General features: G+C 33.0%; 1 protein-coding gene across 2 annotated transcripts in view; it reads left to right on the forward strand.

Moving 5' to 3' along the window:
• Positions 1-23,274, forward strand: part of TRHDE (thyrotropin releasing hormone degrading enzyme) — a 364,858-nt gene that overhangs the window by 198,863 nt on the left and 142,721 nt on the right. The window contains exons 5-6 of one of the 2 annotated variants that reach the window (XM_019748962.3): positions 2,730-2,843; positions 22,449-22,586. In XM_019748962.3, coding sequence (XP_019604521.2) covers positions 2,730-2,843; positions 22,449-22,586 — 252 coding nt within the window. The remainder of the gene's footprint in view (positions 1-2,729; positions 2,844-22,448; positions 22,587-23,274) is intronic. The other variant, XM_019748963.3, reaches the window with a different exon arrangement.

Here is a 23,274-nt window from a genome sequence, read left to right on the forward strand (position 1 = left end):
AAGTTATTGTGGTTTAAAACATTAAAAATAATCGCATAAACCACAATTACTTTTGCAACAACCTAATAAGTTACTTTATTGTTATAACTTAGTAGTTAGTGTTAGGTTACTTACTAGGAAGGAATGAACCAGAAGCTAGGAGAGACATATAATAATTTTCACTATCATTGCCTAATTATTGTCTACTCTCTCCTTACCTACTTATTGTCACAATTCTTCTCTTTTTTAAATATCATGAGGTTTTTGTGTTTATTGAAGGAATAATATACGTTAAGTGCTCAGTTTAGATCCTGATAGGTATTAAGTGCTTAATCAATCATGGTAAGTAGTTCTTGTCTCCAAATGAGAGTCACAGTGAAACATCCCAGAAATGTGTCAATTTGAGCCTTCTCCCCATCCAAGGGCAGTGGGATAAAACAGGTCCAGATTTGGTCTAGTTTAGGTGAAAGTGCTCTTGCCCCACAGGCTGCCTGAGAAAGCAGGCTCACCCAGCAGCTCCCTCCCATTCACAGAAGCTGCAGGAATGCGCAGTCACTCCCAGGCACTGAGCTTCCAGTTTGCACTGATCAGAAACCTTCTTCTCGTGTCAGTCAGGGCAAATGGCATCATGCAACAAACTTGTTTGCCTTCATCACCAGCTCACAGATCACCTTTATCGTCTGGGTCTCATCTTCAGACCACTCTACCCCTCCCTTGGTGAGGTCACTCTCCAATCCCCTCCGACAACCTCCAAAGCTTGCCACTCTGACTTCTGAATTGAAGAACCTGTCATCCCAGCCATATATCATCTAGTAGCTGCAAGTTTTTTTTCTTCACTCTTCTGTGTCTTAGTTTTCTGTGTAAAATGGGGCTAATAATAATATCTACAGTTTAGGATTATTGAGAAGACTAAAGAAGTTTTTCCAAAACAAAGCAATTAGAATACTATTAGACAAAGAGTACATATTCAACAACAAAAAAACTGTTGCTATGATTTGCCCCCACTGCTGCTGAAGTGAACACCCGACAGCTCCATCTTCTTTTCTGAGTGATTCCTTGCCTTGGCCCACTAACTGGACCTGGCTGGCCCCCAGGATCCCTGCTCACATCTCCAGCATCTCAGGGCCTAGAGGTAGAGTGACTCCTCTTGCCCCCACCCCCTTCACCGTTTCCAAAGCACCATCCTCCTCCAAAAACTTCTAGCCCCTCTGAAGTTCACGTTCTTCTAACCATTTCTCCTACTTCCTGTCTTGCTTCTGTACCTGTTATTCCCGACAGAAACCAGAGAGGTCGTTGAAAAACTGAATTCAGGTCATATGCCTCTTCTGCTCAGAACACTTTTGTAGCACATTGTCACGATTCTTAAGACAGACTTTCATTTTAAAGAAGAAATACGCATTTTTGATCAGGAATAAAAATATTTAAAATATCATTTATTTTGTGGTCACCACCATATTCAGAGTTATCTCTTATTTGTATTTCAATTAGAGATCCTCTTGAGTAAATGATACTTTATTATTAATACCGAAATGCTCAGTCACCAAGCTCTGTACTACTGTCTCTCCTAAAGCTGTACGTGATTTGATACTGGTCCACTTTTTCTTTCTGTTTCTTAAATAACTCATTCCCACTTAGGGTGTTCACATTAAGGGTTGCTTAGAATTGTCTGGAATCCTATTGCCCAAGGCTTTCTTATGGCTGGCTCCTCCTTATCATCAAAGTCTGAGCTCAAATGTCACATACTTAGAATGTTTTTACTTTCATAATCTAAGGTGGTCCTTCCCCCATTCCTATTACACATTATTAGGATTTGAAATTGTGTTGTCCTTTTGCTTACTTATTTTTTATTTTCAATTTTACCTCATTCCCCCTGCCTCCGCAATAAAATGTCAGCTGCATGAGAAGAGACATTATTTAACTTTTCATCATTAAATTTCAAGTTTTTAAGAATGCGCCTGGCATAGAATGTATTTTTTTCTTTAATGAAAAAATAATTCTTTTAACTTTTTGTTGAGCTAAACAAGGGTTTCAGAGTAAGGCATCGTGATCTAATCAAAACACCGATTAAAAATTACAACATTGGTTTTTATTGAAAGGATCTTAGAGATTTTTTTGGTTCAGCCCCTTGTTACCATAGACTAATGGAGAGTCCAGTGCAGAGCCTTTTAAAAGCCCTTAGTTCCTTCAATCAGCCTATGTCTTCTCTGAATTGCTTCTGCAACTAGAAAGCAATGCTTCAGTACTTCTGTGATGAGTCACTCAACACCTCTAAGGCAGTATTCTCCATGGTTGGTCATCTCAGTCTATTAGAGGGTCTCCTGCATTCTCAGAAGACATCCATCAACCCTAATTTCCATCCATTAGTCTTGATTTGTTCCTTGTAGGACCACAAGACACAAGCCTTTTCCTCTTCTACATACTAGGTCTTCAAATATTGAAGAGAGCTGTGGTCAAGGTTTTTTTTCTCCTGAGTCCTTTATTCTTCAAGTTGGTGTGTGTTCCTTGATCATTTTATTTTTGTTCTTCGCTGAATGCATTTATCAAAAAAAAAAAAAAAAGACACAGAAACTAGTGTTATCCAAGTAGTCAGATAAGTCAATAATCTTACCACAGCACATTTTAAAATCCCCAAATCAATTGAGGAATGAATTCCAGTTATGATAATCGTAGTTTAATACATTTAATTTTAGATAAAGTAATTCTGGGATAGATTTGATTTTATCTGATATGCATTCATTTTGTCACTGCAGTGGTTTGGTGACCTCGTGACTCCTGTGTGGTGGGAAGACGTGTGGCTAAAAGAAGGTTTTGCTCACTACTTTGAATTTGTTGGTACAGACTACCTCTACCCTGGCTGGAACATGGTAAGTGCACTGTTTAAAAATTATTTAGAGCTCCCAGCCAAAGATTACTCTGGTGTTCCATTGGGCTTTTTTATCATTAGAGGTGACTTAAAATACCAACTGATACATGGAAAACATTAGCTGTCCCATAAAGAAAAAGTAACCAAAATTTTACATTTGTATTTTGCAATTTTCAATTTGTAATTTTAATTTGTACATTAAAATACTATTTCCAAAGAGTTCTCTTTTAATTGTGTATTAGAACTAAATGGAGTCTGATGTGTTGTACATTGATTTCAAAATGCTACAACTTTTCTAAATAGAAATTTTTTAAGAGTCTCACGCTCTACTGACTAAAAGCAACAAATGAACCAGACAAAGAAACAAAAACTCATAGACACAGCCAACAGTTTAATGGTTACCAGAGGGTATGAGAAGAAGGGAGGTGGTAGAAGAGGGTAAAGGGGGTCAAATATATGGTGATAGAAAGAGGACTGATTGTGGGTGGTGAATACACAACGCCCCACATAGATGATGCATTATAGAATTGTGCAGTTGAAACCTATGTAATTTTACTAACCAATGTCACCACAATAAATTTAACTAAAAAAACAAAAAAACACTGTTAAATGAAAAAAGAAATGTTTTAGATTGCGGTATGTTATAACAAACTGTCTTTAACTAGAGAAGTTAGCAAGTAATTAATAAGTGATATTTTAAGTATATAGAATTTTCAGGATATAGAAAAATGAGAACTTAATATTTCTTCAATGTGATGAAACAGAAATAAGTTAAAATTGTTGATGCATTATAGTTGTAGATGTACTTTAGGATTAAATGTCTTAATAAGAGGTGATTAAGTTTATGAAGAGTTGTGCACATTTCACCCACACTCTGGGAAATACCTGTATGTCTGAACCTGAAGTAGGATTTCTTGTCCCTTAAGCAGTGATGTTCTAGAGCATCCTAGGGGGAAAAAACAAACAAACAAAAAACTGAAAAGATGATGTGATTTTTATCTGTCTTCGAATATAATTGTTTTTTGTTTTTATATACGCTTCCATTAATCAATAGTGACTGTTATTAAATGTGACACAGGATGTATGTTGTTTTGGAACTCAAATTTAAAATTTATTTTAAGAGTTACTATATAAAAGTTGCAAAGTACCAACATTTATCAAATTGCAGAAGGTCAAATTTTACCTGTGATATAGCATAGGTGATAATACACATTTATTTGATGTTACTCTTTTTGATGTGTGAATTATTAATAAGTGATTTTCTAATTATCTGTCATGATTACAAGTATGGTTTAAAGAATATTTAAACCAAGGTGAAATATGAAGATATCTGTAAGTCATGATATAACTTGTCTACCATAAATTCAACCAACTCCTGCTGATGAAGAAATGTGATCTGACATATCTCACAGAAAAAAAACAAAACACAATGGCATACCATATTGATATATTTTAATTATGTTCCTGCAGTTTTGTCCATATTTTATGAAGGCAGTTAGGTTCATTTACACTGATGTATGAGAGAATTTTACTTAACCTTATGTATGTAGGTATGTAAGTATATGAGATACAGTTTTTAGAATCTTACTTGAACTGTTTTATCATGGTATTGAAATTAATTAAAAATGAGTTTAAAGAACTTTGAAGAAAAATCACCAATACTATGCAATATTAATTATTTAAGTATTTTTTCACAAATGTAAAATTTGAAACTTCAGTGTTTAAAGATGTTGAAACATTTCTAAAAATATCTTTTGGGTTTTAGATGACTTTCTACCAACTTTGTTTAAAATTTCATTATGCTATAGATTACTACTGACTTTATAATTTCATTATGTTTTAATATTAAAATATATCCTTACTACAAATGACTTCTTATTCATTTAGGTAAGCTTTCTTTCTTTTTTTTTTTAAAGCTCATTCAGCTATCTATGATAAAATCCTTTCTATTCATCATTATGAAAAATACCCCTTGGATTAAAAAGTAATCAACAGAACTATACATGGGGTGAAAACTGACAGCTTTTAATAGATTCATCATGACAATATATCCTGCTTCATTGTCCTTATACTGGATTCTTTAAAAAAATATTTTTTGTATTCCTTTATCATTTTTATCAGTTAAATTATAAATGTATGCCTTCTGATGAGCATTTTTGTAAGAAGAATTGCAAATGAACACGGAGTGTAAATAACACATATGAGACTGTCCTTAGAATATAGACCATGCACTGGACGTATAATAACCTTGGGATGGTAAAATACAAGATTTCATTTCTTGTAAATCCATATTTCATAATTAAGGAATGGTAATTAATGATGGCACAAGTACAGTGACACAGAAGACTCACCCTATTAAACTAAGAAATGAAAGATTAAACTCCATCACAATTAATTAGGCAATAGGGAGGAGGAACAGGTCTTGCTATAATTTTTCTTTCTGTTCAGATTGTAAAGGTTATAAATACTTCTGATTGTTGAGTGTGTTTGCTTTTTAGTAGCTTTATTTAGTTTGTAGTGTACCCCAATATATAAGTTCATAAAGCCTATAAGCAGAAACTCTAAGCAAATTGCTTTTCAATGTATCATTAATATCTTCTTTGTGAACAAAATTTTAAGAATATGTTAGCCATATAAATAAAAGAGGATAGTAAGTGACTTTCGGGCTGTGCCAGCATGATTTTTCATAATGACATCAGCAAAAGAATGAATGAAATACTAGAAAGAACAAGAGTGATGGCTGTGTCAGCAGAAACTAATACTGTTGTAATATGCACAAAAGCTTACCTCAGAGTGCATGACTTGGGCTTCACTAGAGCTTAGCCTAAAATAGAAAAACCCCAAGTCAGGCTCACATCAGGAGTAAAGAAATTCAGAAGCTGACCTCCTTTGCCTCAAATCTCAAAAATAGTGCTTTTATCATTTTTAGACACCAAGGCTCAAGCACTGAAATGCAATTTCAATTTGCTAGAGAGATTACTATGACAATCTACTTTCAATGGAATAGCAGTAAAGAAGCCCAGAATTATTACACAGTATTGTTAAGAAAGCTGTTGTACTGATTTAGACCAGCATACTTGTTTAGGCTGCTTAACTGTTAGTAAAATCTTGGGTTCTGTGCATGTGTGTTTGTTTTCAGAGCCAGTTTCTGATATAGAAGTAATCAATTTTTATATTAGAAACACTGCGTGGAATAAAAACTATTATGACAGTTTGGTTCCCAACAAACAGATCCAGTTTACCATTTTATAGATATGGGCCCTTGCCGGTAGTATGACGTAAGGTCAGAGGAATGGGTTGAAAAGAAGAAATTCAGATTCCAGGAAAGACATTTCACTTCTCTGACTCATCCTTATCTTTTGAAAAATGGGACAATTGTACTGACTTGGCAAGCTCACATAATTTTTGTGAAGATAAAATAACTTGCAAGGTCTTTGAAATGTATAAACTACTACACAAATGTGAGTGTAGGCATCATAGACCTGGAAAATGAATGCTCCATTAGAGAGGTACATTGATTTGATGTATAGAGGCCCTAATATTTCCAACCATGGTAGTCTATTTTGACACTCTAGATTTATAGCAATTATATCTAGATTACAAAATAATTACTATAATCTTTGTATCTAGACTCAGTCTCATCAAATCAATTCTTATCTGTACTGGCAATGTGGGCTATTCTGAAAGAACATAAGCCTTGTATAATGTTTCATTCATCAAACAGCAGTGTCAAGCTCATCAGAGGCAACTTCTTCAGCCCAGGGCTAAGAATACATTTCATGGGGCAAACAGTTCTTTTGCTTGACATTATTTTATCAAAGTTGGCTGTTAGTGATAGCATTATTGGATGGATCAAGTAACAGTATGCTACCGTGTTTCCCTGAAAATAGGACCAGGCCTTATACTGTAAACCCCCCCAAGTAAGACTGGGTCTGATATTAATTTATACTCCAAAAGATGCACTAGGGCGTTTTTTCAGAGGATGTCTTATTTTTTCATGTACAACAATCTACATTTATTCAAATAGTCATGACATCTTCTTCTGGCACATCGTCATAACGTCCTAAATGCATCCGTCTGGCTGACAATCTTAACTGGGGCTTATTTTCAGGGTAGGTCTTATTTTCAGGGAAACACGGTATGATGGAAGTCATATTAAATTGTACTGTGTTTCCTCAAAAGGAAGAAAAGGAAAGACTCATGTAACATAATTACCGTTCTTCAACAATTCTTGATAATTTAATTTGAAAAAGTTTGTAAGAGAGTTTTAATATAGGAAAAGGATAACTAGTAAAATGATACTATAAAGAACTCCTTATTTTACCAGACCTGGTGCTGATGCAGGCAAAACCATATTCCCTGTACATATTGCATAGGTTTTCATTATAACTTGTGTCTATATTATATGTGTGTCCTTTACTTTCCAGAATATAACATTATAAGGATGTACTGCTATAATGAAAATTACTAAACATGAGTGTGTGTTCTTTTATTAAGTGAGTTGGGATGCTATGGAGCTTCACACAGAAATAATTTTATATGCTAATAAAGTCTGAAGACTGGGAATTCTCCCTAAATTTTTATGAGAACACATACTTGGGCAAAAAGATAACTATTAGTGAAGAATCATGCAACTAATTTGATTATACTAAATACTCAGGATATCGCAAAATGTATTGCCCAGAACCTTGATAAATGTTTTTGATTGTCTCTATCATGGGCAGGACTAAAATAGTAAAAATGAGTTCTGCCATTACACTCAATATCATTTTAATAGGCTCCAACAAAAATTTCCTGCTAAATATAAAACAGTTATTGCGATAAAATTATCTTTACTTTAAATTTTTTTTTTTTTCAAAGAGAAGTTGAGAAAATCACTGGTGAACTGAAATAGAAACAGTAGTCTCTACTTATCTGATGGGGACATGTTCAAAGTGGGTGCCTGAAACCATGAATAATACAAAATCCTATAGTACTATGTTTTTTTTTCTCTATACATACATACCTAGGATAAAATTTAATTTAAAAATTAGGCACAGTAAGAGATTAACAACAATACTATTAATAAAATAAAAGAATTATAACAATATACTGAATAAAAGTTATGTGAATGTGGTTCTCTCTCTCTCTCTCTCTCTCTAATAACCAATCTGATAACTGAGACGGCTACCAAGTGACTAACGGATGGGTAGCATATACAATGTGCATACATGGGACAAAGGTATGATTCACGTGTGGAACGGAACTGGACAGCACGATATTTCATCATGCTACTCAGATCAGCGTGAAATTTAACACTTATGAACTGTTTATTTCTGAAATTTTCCATTTAATATTTTTACTGAAAATTGACCCTGATTGATTGTGAGTAACTGAAACCATGGAAAAGGAAACTGTGGATAATGGGGAACTACTGTGAGGGTTTACTGAGTTTAATGTTTTTTTCCGGTTTAAATATAAAAGTGTACTATTTACTCATTCTAAACAAAAATAAATACTCTATTACTCAGAAAGGGAGAAATAGAAAAGTAGAGAGAAAAATAATCTTGGTTTTAGTTAATATTTTACTTCTTCAGCTGTTGATTTCTCAAGTCCATCTTGAATTTAATGTCCATAGAGATAAATGCTTTCACATGCTGTTCTAAGTTAGTTAATATGTTTCAACAATGGTTGGTATGTTGGTACTGTTGCTTATAAGTCATCAATATGAAGACATATTTGCCCAGTTGAGGGGTCAGAGATAGACCTTTTGGGAATTGAATATTCATTTTAGAATCTTACCATATAAATTTTTATATAGCTGTGTTTGTCTATTCCTGAGATGTCAGTAAATTAGAAGGTGATCCAATTGTTTTAAACTGACTGATGATTTTTTATTCTCAAATGACTGACAGATACTGAATGTGAAAAATTTGAAGGTTTCTCAAGTCTAGTCCCAAGGATCTGTGGTTTTTTTGATCCTGTTCAGTAGCTTAAAAGTGACATTACTTTCATAGGCTAGAAGGGAAGTAGAAGTGCCTACTTGGGTCATTCGGGGGTCAGTCTTCAAAATGGACCTCTACATGCTTTCCCTTATTCTTCCCTTCTCCCATCTCTGCAATTTCTTTTTCTGCTGAAAATATAGAGCTTTTTTTTTTTTTGAGTAGAGAAATATTTTTTTCTCATTTAAGAATCACTGGGGTTCTATAGCCCCCTCTTCTGGGAGAAAGGGTTGCTTTTTCCTTGGCATTAGTGGTCAGAGTATTTTGGGGCATTGGTGGAAAATGGGCCTATAACAAGACAAGGAAAATACACAGAGGAGGTAAGAGCTGCAGTGAGAACAGCTGCTGATGCCAGTAAAGGGCCTTGTCTGCTATATCTGAAGTCTCAGTAACTGTAGGAGGAGTTCTGATGTGCATACACCCAATAACTCTTCATTACAAGATAACTTTTAATGGAGAATCATGCAACTAAACTTGATTATGCTAAATACTCAGGCTATTTCTAGGCATACTGCCCAAAACCTTGATAAATGTTCTCAATTGTCTCTATCCTCTATTGAAGATTAGACTGACATTCAAAGAGTGTACAAATTATGATAATCCATAAAAACCTTAGTGTTAAGAAGCAGGCCAGAGACTTGGATCCTAACTGATGGTGACTGAAGAGGTATGAAGAATTTCTAGCAAGGAATAACAATTAAAATAGGAACTGTACCTGTTATACTAACATATTAAAACACCTCTCACGAAGGCTGATATAATAACAAATAGTGTTTATGTTTTCTCTCATCTTGGGACTAATTCTATGCTTTTTACAAAATATCTTATTGATGTGCTGGTAGCCATGCTGAGGACATCAATGAGAAAGAAGACTGAAGGCTGGTCAATCATTTGTTAATTGTTGAAGTGAAAATTGCTTTAATAAAGATATTTCTCTTGATTATAAAAATGAAATAGTATGCTTTAAAAAATTTTTTGAACCTAACCCCCTTTTGTGTACTGGTTCTTTGTTTCGTATAACACAGATTCTCATAACATGGCATTTTTTTAGGGACCTTACAACCGTGTTATACTGCGGCTAGCTGTATGTAAATTAATTGAAAAATTTTATGGTACAAATGCATTTTTGAGGATAAAACTACCACTGAACAACAGACAATATATTCATACTTTTGTAAACAAAAGAATCAAGACTTTGGCTTCACAGCTGTTTAGGAAATGGAAGCTTTTGAAGAGCTTCACTGTTATCAAGGTGTGCTAAGTCTCAAAAAACGTAAATCTGCTTAATTTATTGTTTCAGATGAAAGACCAGCTTTTGTTAAGTGAGATATCTTTAGAAAGGGAAGAAGAAACAAGCATAATTCATTAGTATGCATATATATTCACTTATATTTCTATATATCCAGGTATGTGTCTGGGAGGATTTTAGTAAGATTACCTCACATTTTTTTTCCCATATGAATTTAAAAATTTAAAACAAAGCTTCAAATGAAATGTCATGTATGTTCTTAAAGGATATATATATATATATATTTAAAGCAAAGTAATTAAAAAAAAGCAAAGTAATTTTGTTCAGAAAGACACAAATTGTTTTGGGTTTTGTATATTTTAAACTTAAAGATAGATGATAAATAAGTGTTCCCTTTGGAATAAATTATTTTTTTCCAAAAACTGTGTTCAGGTTTGCAAGGTATCAAGCTATTTCTATATTTCTTTAGGAATTTCTGAAGTAACCAATAAATTGAGAGGATTAACTACTTTCTAAGAAGCAAACTCTTACTGAACCTGGACCTATAATATTATGATATTCATAAAAATATTCATAGAAATATTACAGGGAAAATTAACCATTTATTTTCTTTTCAAGTAAGAGTATTTTGTAAGCAAAATATTCCAGCTTGCTAAAAATTGTTGGATATCACTTGGTAAACCAAAAAAAATTGCTAACACCAAAAATTTATACCAAAATGATGCTATGTTCTGTTAGGCATCATCGTTCTCGAATACATATTATTGGCAATAGCAGATACTACCACTGTTTAATCTGTCTCTTTTACTACCCCTGGTGAAAATGTTTATCTTCCTACAATATATGAATTATGTGACATCAGATATTATTCAGCGTTTTCCAAAATCTGTTAAAAATAATTTGCTTTGCAAATCTCTAACATGAACACAACCAAAAATGACAGTTAGGGACTAAGTGGGCAACCAGAGAATAATTCATTAATTTTCTAATGATTAATCATCCTTAACCGGGCAACTATGTATTAAAAGACATCAGGACACAGCTCATTTCTAAGCAAGGAATGACTGTCTCAGCCCACAACACTTTATGGGATTTTTTTTTTCTTTTCATCAAGATTCCTTTAATACTGTTGAGATGTTACAAGACAAGTCTGTCAGAAATGAAAGTAGTGAGTTCAAGTGCTACAAATGAAAAAATGCAAAAGAGCTTCCTGTAAAGAGAAGACAGAGGAGAGAGAGAGAGAGAGAGAGAGAGAGAGAGAGAGAGAGAGAGAGAGAGAGAATAATATGAGGTTAATGGCGATTTTGCCTCAATTACTCCAGTAACACTTGTTATAATAAAGACTTATGTAGCATTTTCTGTGTCTTTAAACACTTTGTATGTATTTATCCTCTGTGAAATAGAGCAAGACATTCTGCTAGGAGTCTTGAGAAAACACATTTTTATTATCATTTTTCTTAAGTGTTTGAAAAGTATGGTAATGGCTGGACCTCTTACAGTCCACCACTTTGGCAACTCTCCTCAACAGTGAATCCAAAAAAATAATTTGGGGTAGAACATGTTTTGGCACTATGTTGAATAACCTCTGTGGAGGTTATTTAAGTCACAAATTTAAGTAAGTCCCTTTTTAAAACTATTCATATTCTTACCTTTTTTATTTCTGGGATTGATGAAATAAAATTCTTTCTAATGATTAGAGTGTCCAATTTGTGTCATATTTGTCTTTAAAAATGAAGATACGTGGGAATGCTTTTTTTCTTTAAGAACCTACTTCAAATACATCTGTGTCCAATTAATTCCTTTAATCATTTTATTTTCATTTCTCTAAATTTATAATCCAGTAATGCTTTTCTTGAATGTTGTTACTAGTATACTAGTTCAATAATTTTATATAAACTAATTTTATGGACTGCTGCCACTTTTTTGCCATTCCATTCAGTCATACATTTTATCCATTCTATTTAATTCATTCAAAGAATTATTCAGCACCTAAAATGAAGCATTCAATTTTGTTAATTTCCGTGGAATAAACCTCATGATATTATTAGCATGGAACTGCTATATATCAATTTCTTATGTACACTGTATTTTATCTTTATTGTAAAGGTTTCAGTGAGTAGATGTAGATAAATTCAGATTTTTTTTTTTTTTTTTGGCTCTTAGTTGACCAACCATGCCTCTGTCAGAAATTGCTTTGTTTATGGAGTAGCTCAAAAACATAGATCCATAACCTCAATCAGACTGTTCATATTCTTGGATATATCTGGAAAATAAAATTTAATACTGTAAGCCTTAGCAGGTTAGCCAAATGATGAAACAATTAGAACATTTAGCTACCTATTTTTATTTTTCTATAACATGGCTCAAACATGTTCTCTAATATTTACTCAGATTTACCTAGTTACAATAGCCATTATTTTTCTTTAAGATTTTGAGTAATCTGGCAACAAGTGTAAAGTTTTAACAGGCTAGGCTATTTGATGAACTGACCATTTATATCATAAATATTTAAATTAAAGTACATAAAAATGTGGTATTTAATAAATTTCATTCATCAAGTTAATATTTTTGCTACAGAGTTAGGTCATTTGAATTATTATTTATTTCGCAAATTAAAATAACTTAAATGAATTAACCACTTGGTAAACGTGTTAATAACTTCTGGGTGGTGATTAGCTTATCCTTGAATTCTTCCAGATTTGAATGGTATAAGAAAGTTTCCGTTAGCATTTAAACAGAAATTTAATTTAAGACGATTAATCAGTATGCATTTAAAAATATTCTGAATTTTATCAATTAAATATTATAGTGCCTTCGACTGGTTATTATTAATGTACCTGCAAAATAGAGATTCATTGTGATGAATGTGAGAAACAAATGTGTATCAAAAGAGATTGGCAAATTTGATTTTATTGAAATGTCTTATCAACTTGTCAAAAAATTAAGCATAGAGATAGAGGAAAAGATTCATATTGCCAAAGTAGAGGTAGGATTTTTGAAAAGACGAAGAGACTATTATCTCTCAAAAGCTTAAAGTCTACGAAGAGGATCCTGAAGTGACATATAGAAGAGTGGGAATGAGTTCATGTTATCTAGCCAAGGATAGGAGGTAAATCTCCCCCACTAAATAATATGCTTCCTCTAGTTAGGGACTGTTTATTTCTCCATTATTTCTCAGCATTTAATTCAAAGTATAGCATCTATGAGGGTCTTAATAATAAAAATCTGGATAAAAGTTAACAAAAAAATTATGAAAGGAAGGTCAATAAATCATTTGTGAAAGATTATAACAGTTTCTCTATATTAGGAACTCATTTGTTGAATTAAAAAGAATATTGACTTTAAAATTATATGAAACTACATTGGAGAAATGTTTGAAGGAAAATAGAGGGAAAGGAGTCAAGGAATCCTAAACAAAATAAAGGGAAGTGAAATGATATGAACATTGTAAGGGGATTATATGAATGCACATGGCATATGGTGACTGTTCATAGATTTTTTTTGTTTGTTTGTTTGTTTTGGGGGCTGCTGGAATCAGAAAGAGCTATGTAATTAGACAAACTGTAATTGTTACTGTGATTGGCATTATTTGAAGTACTTTCATGATTGTTTCTTAAGGCCCAGGATTATCATAATTAATAAAAATGTGAGTGACTAAATTGGTGGTAACTTCTGCCATATAAATATTGTTACATCTTTAAGCATCTTGAGTAGGTAAGTGTGCAGAACGTTTAGAATTTGGTTGTATATAATGCAGTACATTTTGTGTTCCATCTTAGAATTTTCCCTCAGCTGTGTCACATCTTGGATAATATGAGACATGACACATTTAGCTTGGATATTACAAACAAAATATAAAGCAGCTGAAGGATGTAGTCATTGAAGAGACTCACGATTTAACTCACTCTCTGTGTTAGCCATGTTTGAGAGTACGGCAGTTCATAAAAACCTATGCAGGGAGTTATTTGGGGTTATGAGAAGCTTATAAAAATCATCCAAGATGTTCACAGAAATATAATTGCTTTTTTGTTTATGGATTGATTAAGTCATCTTAGAACATTGGTAGCTTGGCGGTGGATGAAATATGGTTGATAGTTAAAAGAAATAACTTACAGAATGCATTTCAGTTACTTAAGTATAAAGCTTGTGTGAAATCACAGAATAATGTTATATCAATAGAGATCTGTATGGATTATTGTATTCATATACCACTTTCTGTAAAAAATTATGTAAACAAATACAGAGATACAATTTTCAGTATAGTACTTATTTCATTGTAGGCATTAATGGTGATTATTTTTAAAATTTATTATTCAATGCCTACTGTATATATGTGTTTACACAAGTTTGATTTTACTATAAGTGGACTGCTTTAACAAGCTGTGCATGACAATGATTAACATCTTGTATATGTGCATTTTAAACATGAGATTTTGAAATGTTATTTTTAAAGTACATTATTTTATGGAAGCAACATTTATTTTCATTAGCTCTTTAGTTTTATTTCATCTATCAATGTGATCAGTGTCTGTAAAATGTTAATCAGCTAAATAATGATATACTCTTTCACAATACATCTAGCTAACCTTCAACTGAGTAAAGCTTAAAATATCTTTGGGCATTTTAGAAATTTATAAAGGTAGGCTGACAATATAAAATTACAGAATAAAATTCTTTTAAAATTTTAGGAAATGAGGTGTTCAAATAATTCCTAATTTTTATAAATATGGCACGTGTTAATGTGTTTTAAAAAGATGATAACTTTGGTTGTTTCTATGTCTTGGCCACTGTAAATAAAGCTGCAGTGAACATTGGAGCACATATGTCATTATGGATAAATGTTTTCAGATTTTTTGGGTAGGTACCCAGGAGAGGGATTGCTGGGTCATATGGTAATTCTATTATTACGGTGGCCAAGACATGGAAACAACCCAAATGTCCTTCTATAGATGAATGGATAAAGAAGTTGTGGTGTATATACACAATGGAATACTATTTGGCTATAGGGAAAGATGAAATAGTACCATTTGCAACAACATGGGTGGATCTTGAGATTATAATGCTAAGCAAAATAAGTCAGACAGAAAAAGTAGAGAACCATATGATTTCGCTGATATGTGGTATATAAAACTGAAAACAACAAAAGAACAAGACAAACAACAAATGAAGAAACAAAAACTCATAGACATAGACAATAGTTTAGTAGTTACCAGAGGGTAAGGGCGGAGGGAGGTGGTAGAAGAGGGTAAACAGGGTCAAATATATGGTGATGGAAGGAGAAATGACTCTGGGTGGTGCACACACAAGGTGATGTATTACAGAACTGTACACCTGAAATCTATGTAACTTTACTAACAAGTGCCACCCCAATAAGCTTTAATAAAAAAAAAAAGATGATAATTGCAAAGTTATAGAGATAGCACATAAATAAAACCCAATGAATATTTCTCTCCAATACATTTGCTTTTCTTGTTTGCATTCTTTATTTTATTCCTCTGCTTAACCTTTGTCATGATTTGAGTAAGTCATGAAAGAACAAGAGTAAAAAAGCCAAACTGTGCATTGCTAGATATACACGTATTCCTTGTTCTAGCCTTGCATAAGCAAAGGCTTCGGATTAGTAATGATTCATGTGGCATTTTGTGTAACCTATGAAATCTTAAATGTCTTTGTCTCATGGTAGTATAGATTTCCAGAAAGGTAAACCATTAATTAGATATCTTATTTTTTTCTCTTTATCATAGATCGGTTGAAGTTGAATCAACATAGTCACAGACACTGAAAACAGATATTTACCTATATCTTTCCCTCTGCTCTCTACTCCCATTGTACTTTGTGCTACTGGTACTTCACCCATCACATAGCCTTAACGAGCTGTATGTTTATCTGTCTTCCCTAGCATAGTTGGTGTTGCTTGGAGGCAGGAATTGTGCCCCAATTGTGTTTATTTCTCTAGCCTCTAACACAAGACATATATATGAAGCAGTCAATAAACATGTATGGAATTAAATTACATTGTGCAAATATTTTTATCAGACATTCTTATTGGTTTGACTCCAAGAATTATGAAAGTGTCTTTATCTAGGTTTAAGAGTATACCGTGATATTAAAAACTTGAATAAGACTTTACATAAATGAGTGAAATACTGAAAAAGGAAATATTTGTATCTATTTGGATATCTATATGTGTATCTACATTCATATCTATATCTATGTCGATATTTATGTCTATGGCTATAATTTAGTCATACATTTTGGAATTCCAAACTAAATGCCCCATTTGATCACTATTGGTCATCCCAAAATTGAACTAAATTTTAGAGAAGTAATTGGTACAATATCTTTTGGTCACAAAGAAGAAGCCCACATCATGTGTTATTTGAGCATAATTATGCAATGTTTTCCTACTTTTGTTTCTAGTTGCTTCTCAGTCTGGCTCACTTTCCACTCTTTATTCATAGTTATCTCTCTAAATGTTGGTCTGATGATGTCACTTTTAGCTTCCCCAATGTGGCATGGAAGATCCTCGATGATTTTGTTCTTGTCTATCTCTCTGTGCTAATCATTAGTCATTTACCTTATTATACTCTCTACCTTCTGCCACACAACACTCTGGTCTCCCCAACAGATCATGCTGTTTCAGGCCTCCATGAGTTTCCCCAGATATTCCTTTCCATCTAAAATGCCGTTTTCTTCTGTATCCACCCAGAAAACTCAACTCAACCTTAAAGATTCGCGTCAAACTATCAGTTCAGAAGCTTTTTCCTGCTTTCCCTTAGGCAGAATAAATCACAGCCTTCCCTGTGTAGTCAACTATATCCTGAACCTACCTCCATTTTTACACATAGCAGGTGATGTTTTAATACTTGTGTTTATCGTTGCCTCTTTCTTTAATACTATAAAATCTTTGAAGGTTGCATCCCTGTCTTTGTATCTCTATCCCCAGAACCAGACATACCATTTTGGATATAGCAGGTCCTCAATAAATATTTGTGGAACACATTCCCTTATTTAATCTTCACAACCACATATGTTTAAAAATGAGAGTGCTGAGGTCTAAAAAGAATGAGTAATGTGCTCAAGGTCATACAGCTAGTGAATGGCAGATATTCTTCTTCCAGCCTAGGACTCTGCCATAAAGTTTGCTGCAGTCTCGTCTTCTAGGAATACCGAATGAGCCATTTGTGTTCAGATCCATCTTCCCAGAAAATTAAGTCCTAGTTGCTGCTCTAATGTAACCCACATTTGCCCTCGGAATTTTTTTCTGCGCCTTTTATGCCTGTGAACACCTCGCCACTACATGACTTGGCTCAGGCTTGGCTCTCATCTTCCTTGTCTAGTTTGATGTATCTGACTTTCTTTTATCTCTATTCAGATTGTTCTCAATTTTTTTTCATTTTTTTTTGGTGCAGAGTTAAAGTGTCTTCCTGGTATTGCTTTTAACCAGAAATTGCCAGCCTTGTTATAGGAACTTGAGGACAGACCAGACCTACTTTTCAATAGAACTTCCTCTTTTCCCACTCATCACCATGACTGTGGCTAAACCAGCATATTCACTTTTAACCCTGTAGATCCTGACATGTTCAGGTAGGAGCCATTTTGAGACATCAAGGAATATAATTTCTTCGGTATATCTAATGTCATGATAAGAATTCTTAATAACATTCTTTACATATAGTACTAAAAACCAACATAAAACACGCTAATATTATAAGAAATAATTTAAAAACAGAGTGGATTCCTTCTGAGATTTCATTTATATTTTTATACAAACTACAATGTATTGCCAAAAGTTGTTTACGTTTGACTTCTTATCTGAGACCCAGGCTTTTACTTCCAGTTGCTTGTAGCATATTGCTTTTTTGGAAGTGCACTGTCACATTCCTTGTAACATCTAAAGTTGATGTTTTAGCTTGCCCTCTAAACCAAACTTTTTTTCACTTCTCCATTTCTGTCTATAGATCCCTCCCCAACCTTTAAAAAAATTGCATCAAATCTAAAAGCCATGTAGTTATCTTTTAGTATTTCCTGTCCATCATCTACTAAGGGACCCAGGCATCAAGACATCAATACCAGTCGATTTTTCATTCAAGATATACAGACCAAATAGTCCTTCAGCAACAGCATGTTCTACTACATTACCACATCCCCACTTAATAGAAGAGCCACTTTCTGTCTTCCGTGTCTACATACATCAAGCCATCTTGTATACCACAGATTAATTTTCCCAAGACACTATTTTTATGTTATTATGTGTGCTACTGCCTATTTATTACAAACAAACTCTTCAGCCTGATAACTGAGGATTCACAGAGTAGCTTCTTCTCATGTTTCTTCTGACTGGATTTTTCTTATTTTCTTTTTTTAGCTATTTCCCTCATTCATCTGAGTAATCCTTCATCCTTCGATCACCCACTTTAATGTCACTACCTCTGTGAAGCCTTTTCTGAACTAATTAATCATTTCACCTTTTGTGTTTTATAACATCCATCATATTATAATACAATTAGCTTTTTATCTGTTATTCTCTTGTACTTTGTCTTCCAGGTTAGGACTAGGTTTTACGTATATACAGAGGGTGCCAAAAAAATGTATATACATTTTAAGGATGGAAAAAACTTATTAAAATTATGCTGATTGTAACCACTTTGAGCACCTCTTGTAATTGCAGAAGTCAAACGTGACTTGTATTCATCTTTTGTTATTGGTTTATATTGAGTATTACAATTTTAGTACAGTTTCTTCCTTTCTTAAAATGTGTATATATTTTTTTGGCACCCTCTGTATTTATTCCCAAAACACAGTACAATATCTGACATGGAATAGGAATTTAATACATGTTTGTTGAATGAATGAATAAAATAATAGTGGCTTTCTTCTTTTCATGTATTATTCTCAACTCAGTGCATTTAGTCACACTTTGTTTACTTTTCTGATAGCCTTTGCATTATTCCCCCAAAATTCAAATGCAATGTATTGTTGAAAATAGTTCAATATGATATGATATATTCAATACTATTGGACTATTTAAATGTAGACATGTATGCAACAACTCCAAGGAATATATATATTAAAGTGGTAAGATTTATTGTTACTGTTAACATTAAACTTCTTGTAAATAGATTTTAAATTTCTCCATTTTACCTTATTGTGCTGCTCTTTGAAAGTGGCAGAATGGCTTATCTCGGTGTCCTTAAAATATAAAGTAAAATAAAAACTAACTGTTGAATGTTCCCATGAATACATATATTATTCCCTACACACACACACACACACACACACACACACACACACACACACACACCAACTTTAAAAGTTCCTCCAAGGGTCATATCAAATTCTACCTCTTCCATTAAACTTTCCATAAATAGTTGTGTTGTCCTATTTTTTATAAAATAATATTTCCATTATTTTTCTCATAATTCTTTAGCATATCTAATTTGTAAGATAAAACTATTTTGTTCACTGTGGTTAACTGTTTTTGTTTTATCTCTTATCTCACATTCCAGCTAAAATTTATTTAACTTTATTTTTAAACTTTGTAGTCTCAGGTCAACAGTAGGCAATTAATCAATACTTAGTAATTTTGGTGTTATTGTTGTTGATAAGAAGGAGAATGAGGGCCCCAGCCAGGGACTGACAAGCTAAATTCATTTCTTATTTTGTCGTGACACAGGTCCTTATAGAAAATTAGCACCTTTTCTCCTGGAAACTCTTTGTATTTATGTTAAATTGGGTTTGCCTCTGGCTAGAATTTCCTTTTTTCCTCCTTAATTTAGGTAGTCTCTCTCCTGAGCTTTGCGAGTGCTCTTCTGGCAGGCTTTTCTTTTCTTTTCTTTTCTTTTCTTTTCTTTTCTTTTCTTTTCTTTTCTTTTCTTTTCTTTTCTTTTCTTTTCTTTTCTTTTCTTTTTTTTCTTCTCTTTCTCTCTTAGTCTCTTCTAATGCCTTTTTTCTCAATTATACAATATCATCTCCCCAACGATGTAAAAGATGAAGTTTTTGTTAATGACTTAACACAACTAAATTTAAACACAGCTTCTTGAAATTTACTGACTAGACAAAAGTTTGTTTTTGTTTTTCTCCAGAAGCATGAAGCAAAATATTATGAACAATTTATATTGTACATAAACTTCCTTAAAAAAGAAGAAAGTTTCATTTTTGAAATTTACCTTAGATTTTATTTTTATAATTACATAGCCATTTACTTTATACCATTTAAAAAAAATTACATCTAGGAAATCAAGGTATGTTTGCTGAATTTTAATATTGATCAATATATATTTATAGTTGCTAAATATTAATAATTAGGATTCAAATAAAGCACCATTTTAAGTTCATTTTACACTGTAATTTTTTATTAGATGTTTGAGTGACATAAAGAAGCGGGCAATCACTATTTGAAAAATTGAATATTATTTTATCTTTAGAATGAAAATCACCTTTTCAACCGGAACTTCTTATAAATAAAAGTGTTCATTGGTCACGTTGAAGTATAATTATACATTTCATGATTCCTCCAATAAATTCCAATATCAAATAATTTTAAAGTGCATTTTAAAATTGAATGAGTAACAAGATTACATACCTGCTTAAAAGTAACACTAACATTTTTATTTTGGAAATGCATGATTTTCTCTTATTCCATATATCTAGGCTATTTGAGATCTTTTCTTTGCTTTTTAGTGGGTTTAAAATGAGAGATGTAAATATCAATCTTTTTATTCTTCAAATTTTACATCACAAGATCCAATTCCATTCTCCTTAATTCGTTTTGAATTAAGAACTTAATTTGAGGAGAAATATAGTATATTAGTTTGTCATATTTGTTAATTAATTCATTGTAAATTTGACCTTTTCATTGTGGCTTCTCAGTGTCTGGTATAGCTGTCTGGAACTCAGAGTGACTTTTGGTTCTGTCTTTGTTATATTGTCTTCTTTGATGGAACATAGACCATTGATGTGAAACTCTTAGGCCAAATAAAAAGGACTGACGAAATTAATAAATACAGTCCACAGACTATAAAAAATAAACTATTGGAAAATAAACCTTGCCGTATATCATTAGATGGCTAATTAATGAAATTATTGAGTAAATATACTAAATCACTGAGCAAATGATGAGCAAAAATGTTTCTTTAAAGCCAGATTTAAAGTAACACACACATATATACCCAATTAACTGTTGTTTTATCACCATATTTATTCTCTGTTTTCATTTTTTTAAATCCAGGATTGGTGTATGCTGAGCTTGAAATTACAATTCATTCGGAAATGACATGCTGTTTATCTGCTGGCTCAAAACTAGGAGGTTCCAGGAATGAGTTCAGAATTAGTTAGAGCAATTGAAGTGTGGCAGTCTTTAATCTCTGTAATGATATTCCTCAGGTCCCAACTACCTAGGGGCTATTTAGCTCTTGTTATCTCTGGGAACTTCTTTTTTCTTTCCCTCCTCCCTCAATGTAGGCTAGAGGCTGGGAGGACTAATAGCTGCCAGCAATTTTGTTAACAAAACTCAAGCTGTTTCTTTAAAGCAGGCTTCTTATGACAAAACAAAACAAAACAGAGGGTACTTTTTCTTTACAGTTGATTCCTAATATAGTAAATCAGCTTTTATTAGAGGAAATACTAATGTCTCAACAATGCACAGAAAAGAAGTCTCACGATTTTGTCTGTTTTCACAACTTTATGGTAATAGATTATTAATGTCAATTATCTCCACTTTACATCCGTTATTCTGAATTCCCATGTACACTATATGTCCACAGATATTATAGCTTATTGTCAATATTCCTTTTATTATTTGTTGTGGTCTCCTGAAATTCAGAAAGTGTGTGTGTGTGTGTGTGTGTGTGTGTGTGTGTGTGTGTAAGAATAAGAGAGAGAGAGCACAAAAAGAGAAAAAAGAGAGGGATAGGGAGAGGAAGACTGAGCTATTCAAATGGTACTAGAAATAAATGGTGTAAGTAGCAAAATAACACTGGAATTTTAGTTATTATTCTTACATTGAATTCAACTGAAAAGTTTATTTGGGACTGGAATTGTAGTCTTGACCCTGCAGAATGCGCAAATGAGCTTAGTCAGTATCACTATGTGCCCGCTGTCCAAATTGGCTGTCACCACTGTTAAAGCAAACAGAATCCACTGTTTTTATCTGTTTGTAGTTCATTAATTTTGTTTCATGTACTCAAATCAACCACTTTAATTTTGGAGTAAGTTAAGGGGCGTTTTATGTGCTGGGTTCTCTTTAGAGTTAAGTCTCGCCGTGGAGGCTGAGGACCATCGTCAATGAAGTAACACACATTCTGTTCCTGTTGTCACAGGCATTCTGTCACAGCCATGAATCACCTATGATATTGCCCTGTCTACTGTATTGCAGGAAAAGCAGAGGTTTCTGACAGACGTTCTGCATGAAGTGATGCTGCTGGACGGCTTGGCCAGTTCCCATCCAGTATCACAGGAAGTGCTACAGGCAACAGATATTGACAGGGTGTTTGACTGGATCGCATATAAAAAGGTGGGAATAGATAAGACCCAAGTGCCAACTGGATATTTCAGTATCCTGGGGAAGCCAAACTCTTTCATGCTACATATATTGTATTCTTCTCTTCTTCCTGGCAGATAGAAAGGGACTGTGGTTAGAAAACAGAGTCACCAGGTTCATGTCATTTTATGACTTAGGACTTTGCTTTATAAATCAGTAAAATGAAGATGAATGTTTGCGAAATAATGCATAGAAATATTGGGAGTGTTAATGAATAAATATTTGGAAACTTGATATGAAGTTGCTGTCTGTATAAATGGTGTAATGTAAATGCCAGTTTTAATATCATTAATAAGAGAACTGACCTATATTGTGACAGATTATTTTTCACCAATGCCTGTTAAATACTTAACTTTGAAACAGGTGTAGGCAGTGACATGACATGTATTTTATAAACCCCGTTTAAGGGAGATTTGGGGGATAAAGCTTCTTTCTGGATAATAACCGTAATAAATGAAAATTTAAAGACTAGATTTCGAATGGGGAGATTTTCGGCCAAGGACCAGACCTGGGAATAAGATACATTATGAAATTTTTCACATTGTTACTTAGGTTAGGATTTTCCTAATATCTATATCTTTTAGTTCTAATTTTAATATGAGCATGTGCATCTCAGTATTTAACACTTAGTAGCCACTTAATAACTGTTAAAATACTGTTA

The sequence above is a fragment of the Rhinolophus sinicus genome, chromosome 1 (genome assembly GCF_057876585.1).
Source record: "Rhinolophus sinicus isolate RSI-liver-muscle chromosome 1, RSI-T2T, whole genome shotgun sequence".
NCBI lineage: Eukaryota > Metazoa > Chordata > Mammalia > Chiroptera > Rhinolophidae > Rhinolophus > Rhinolophus sinicus.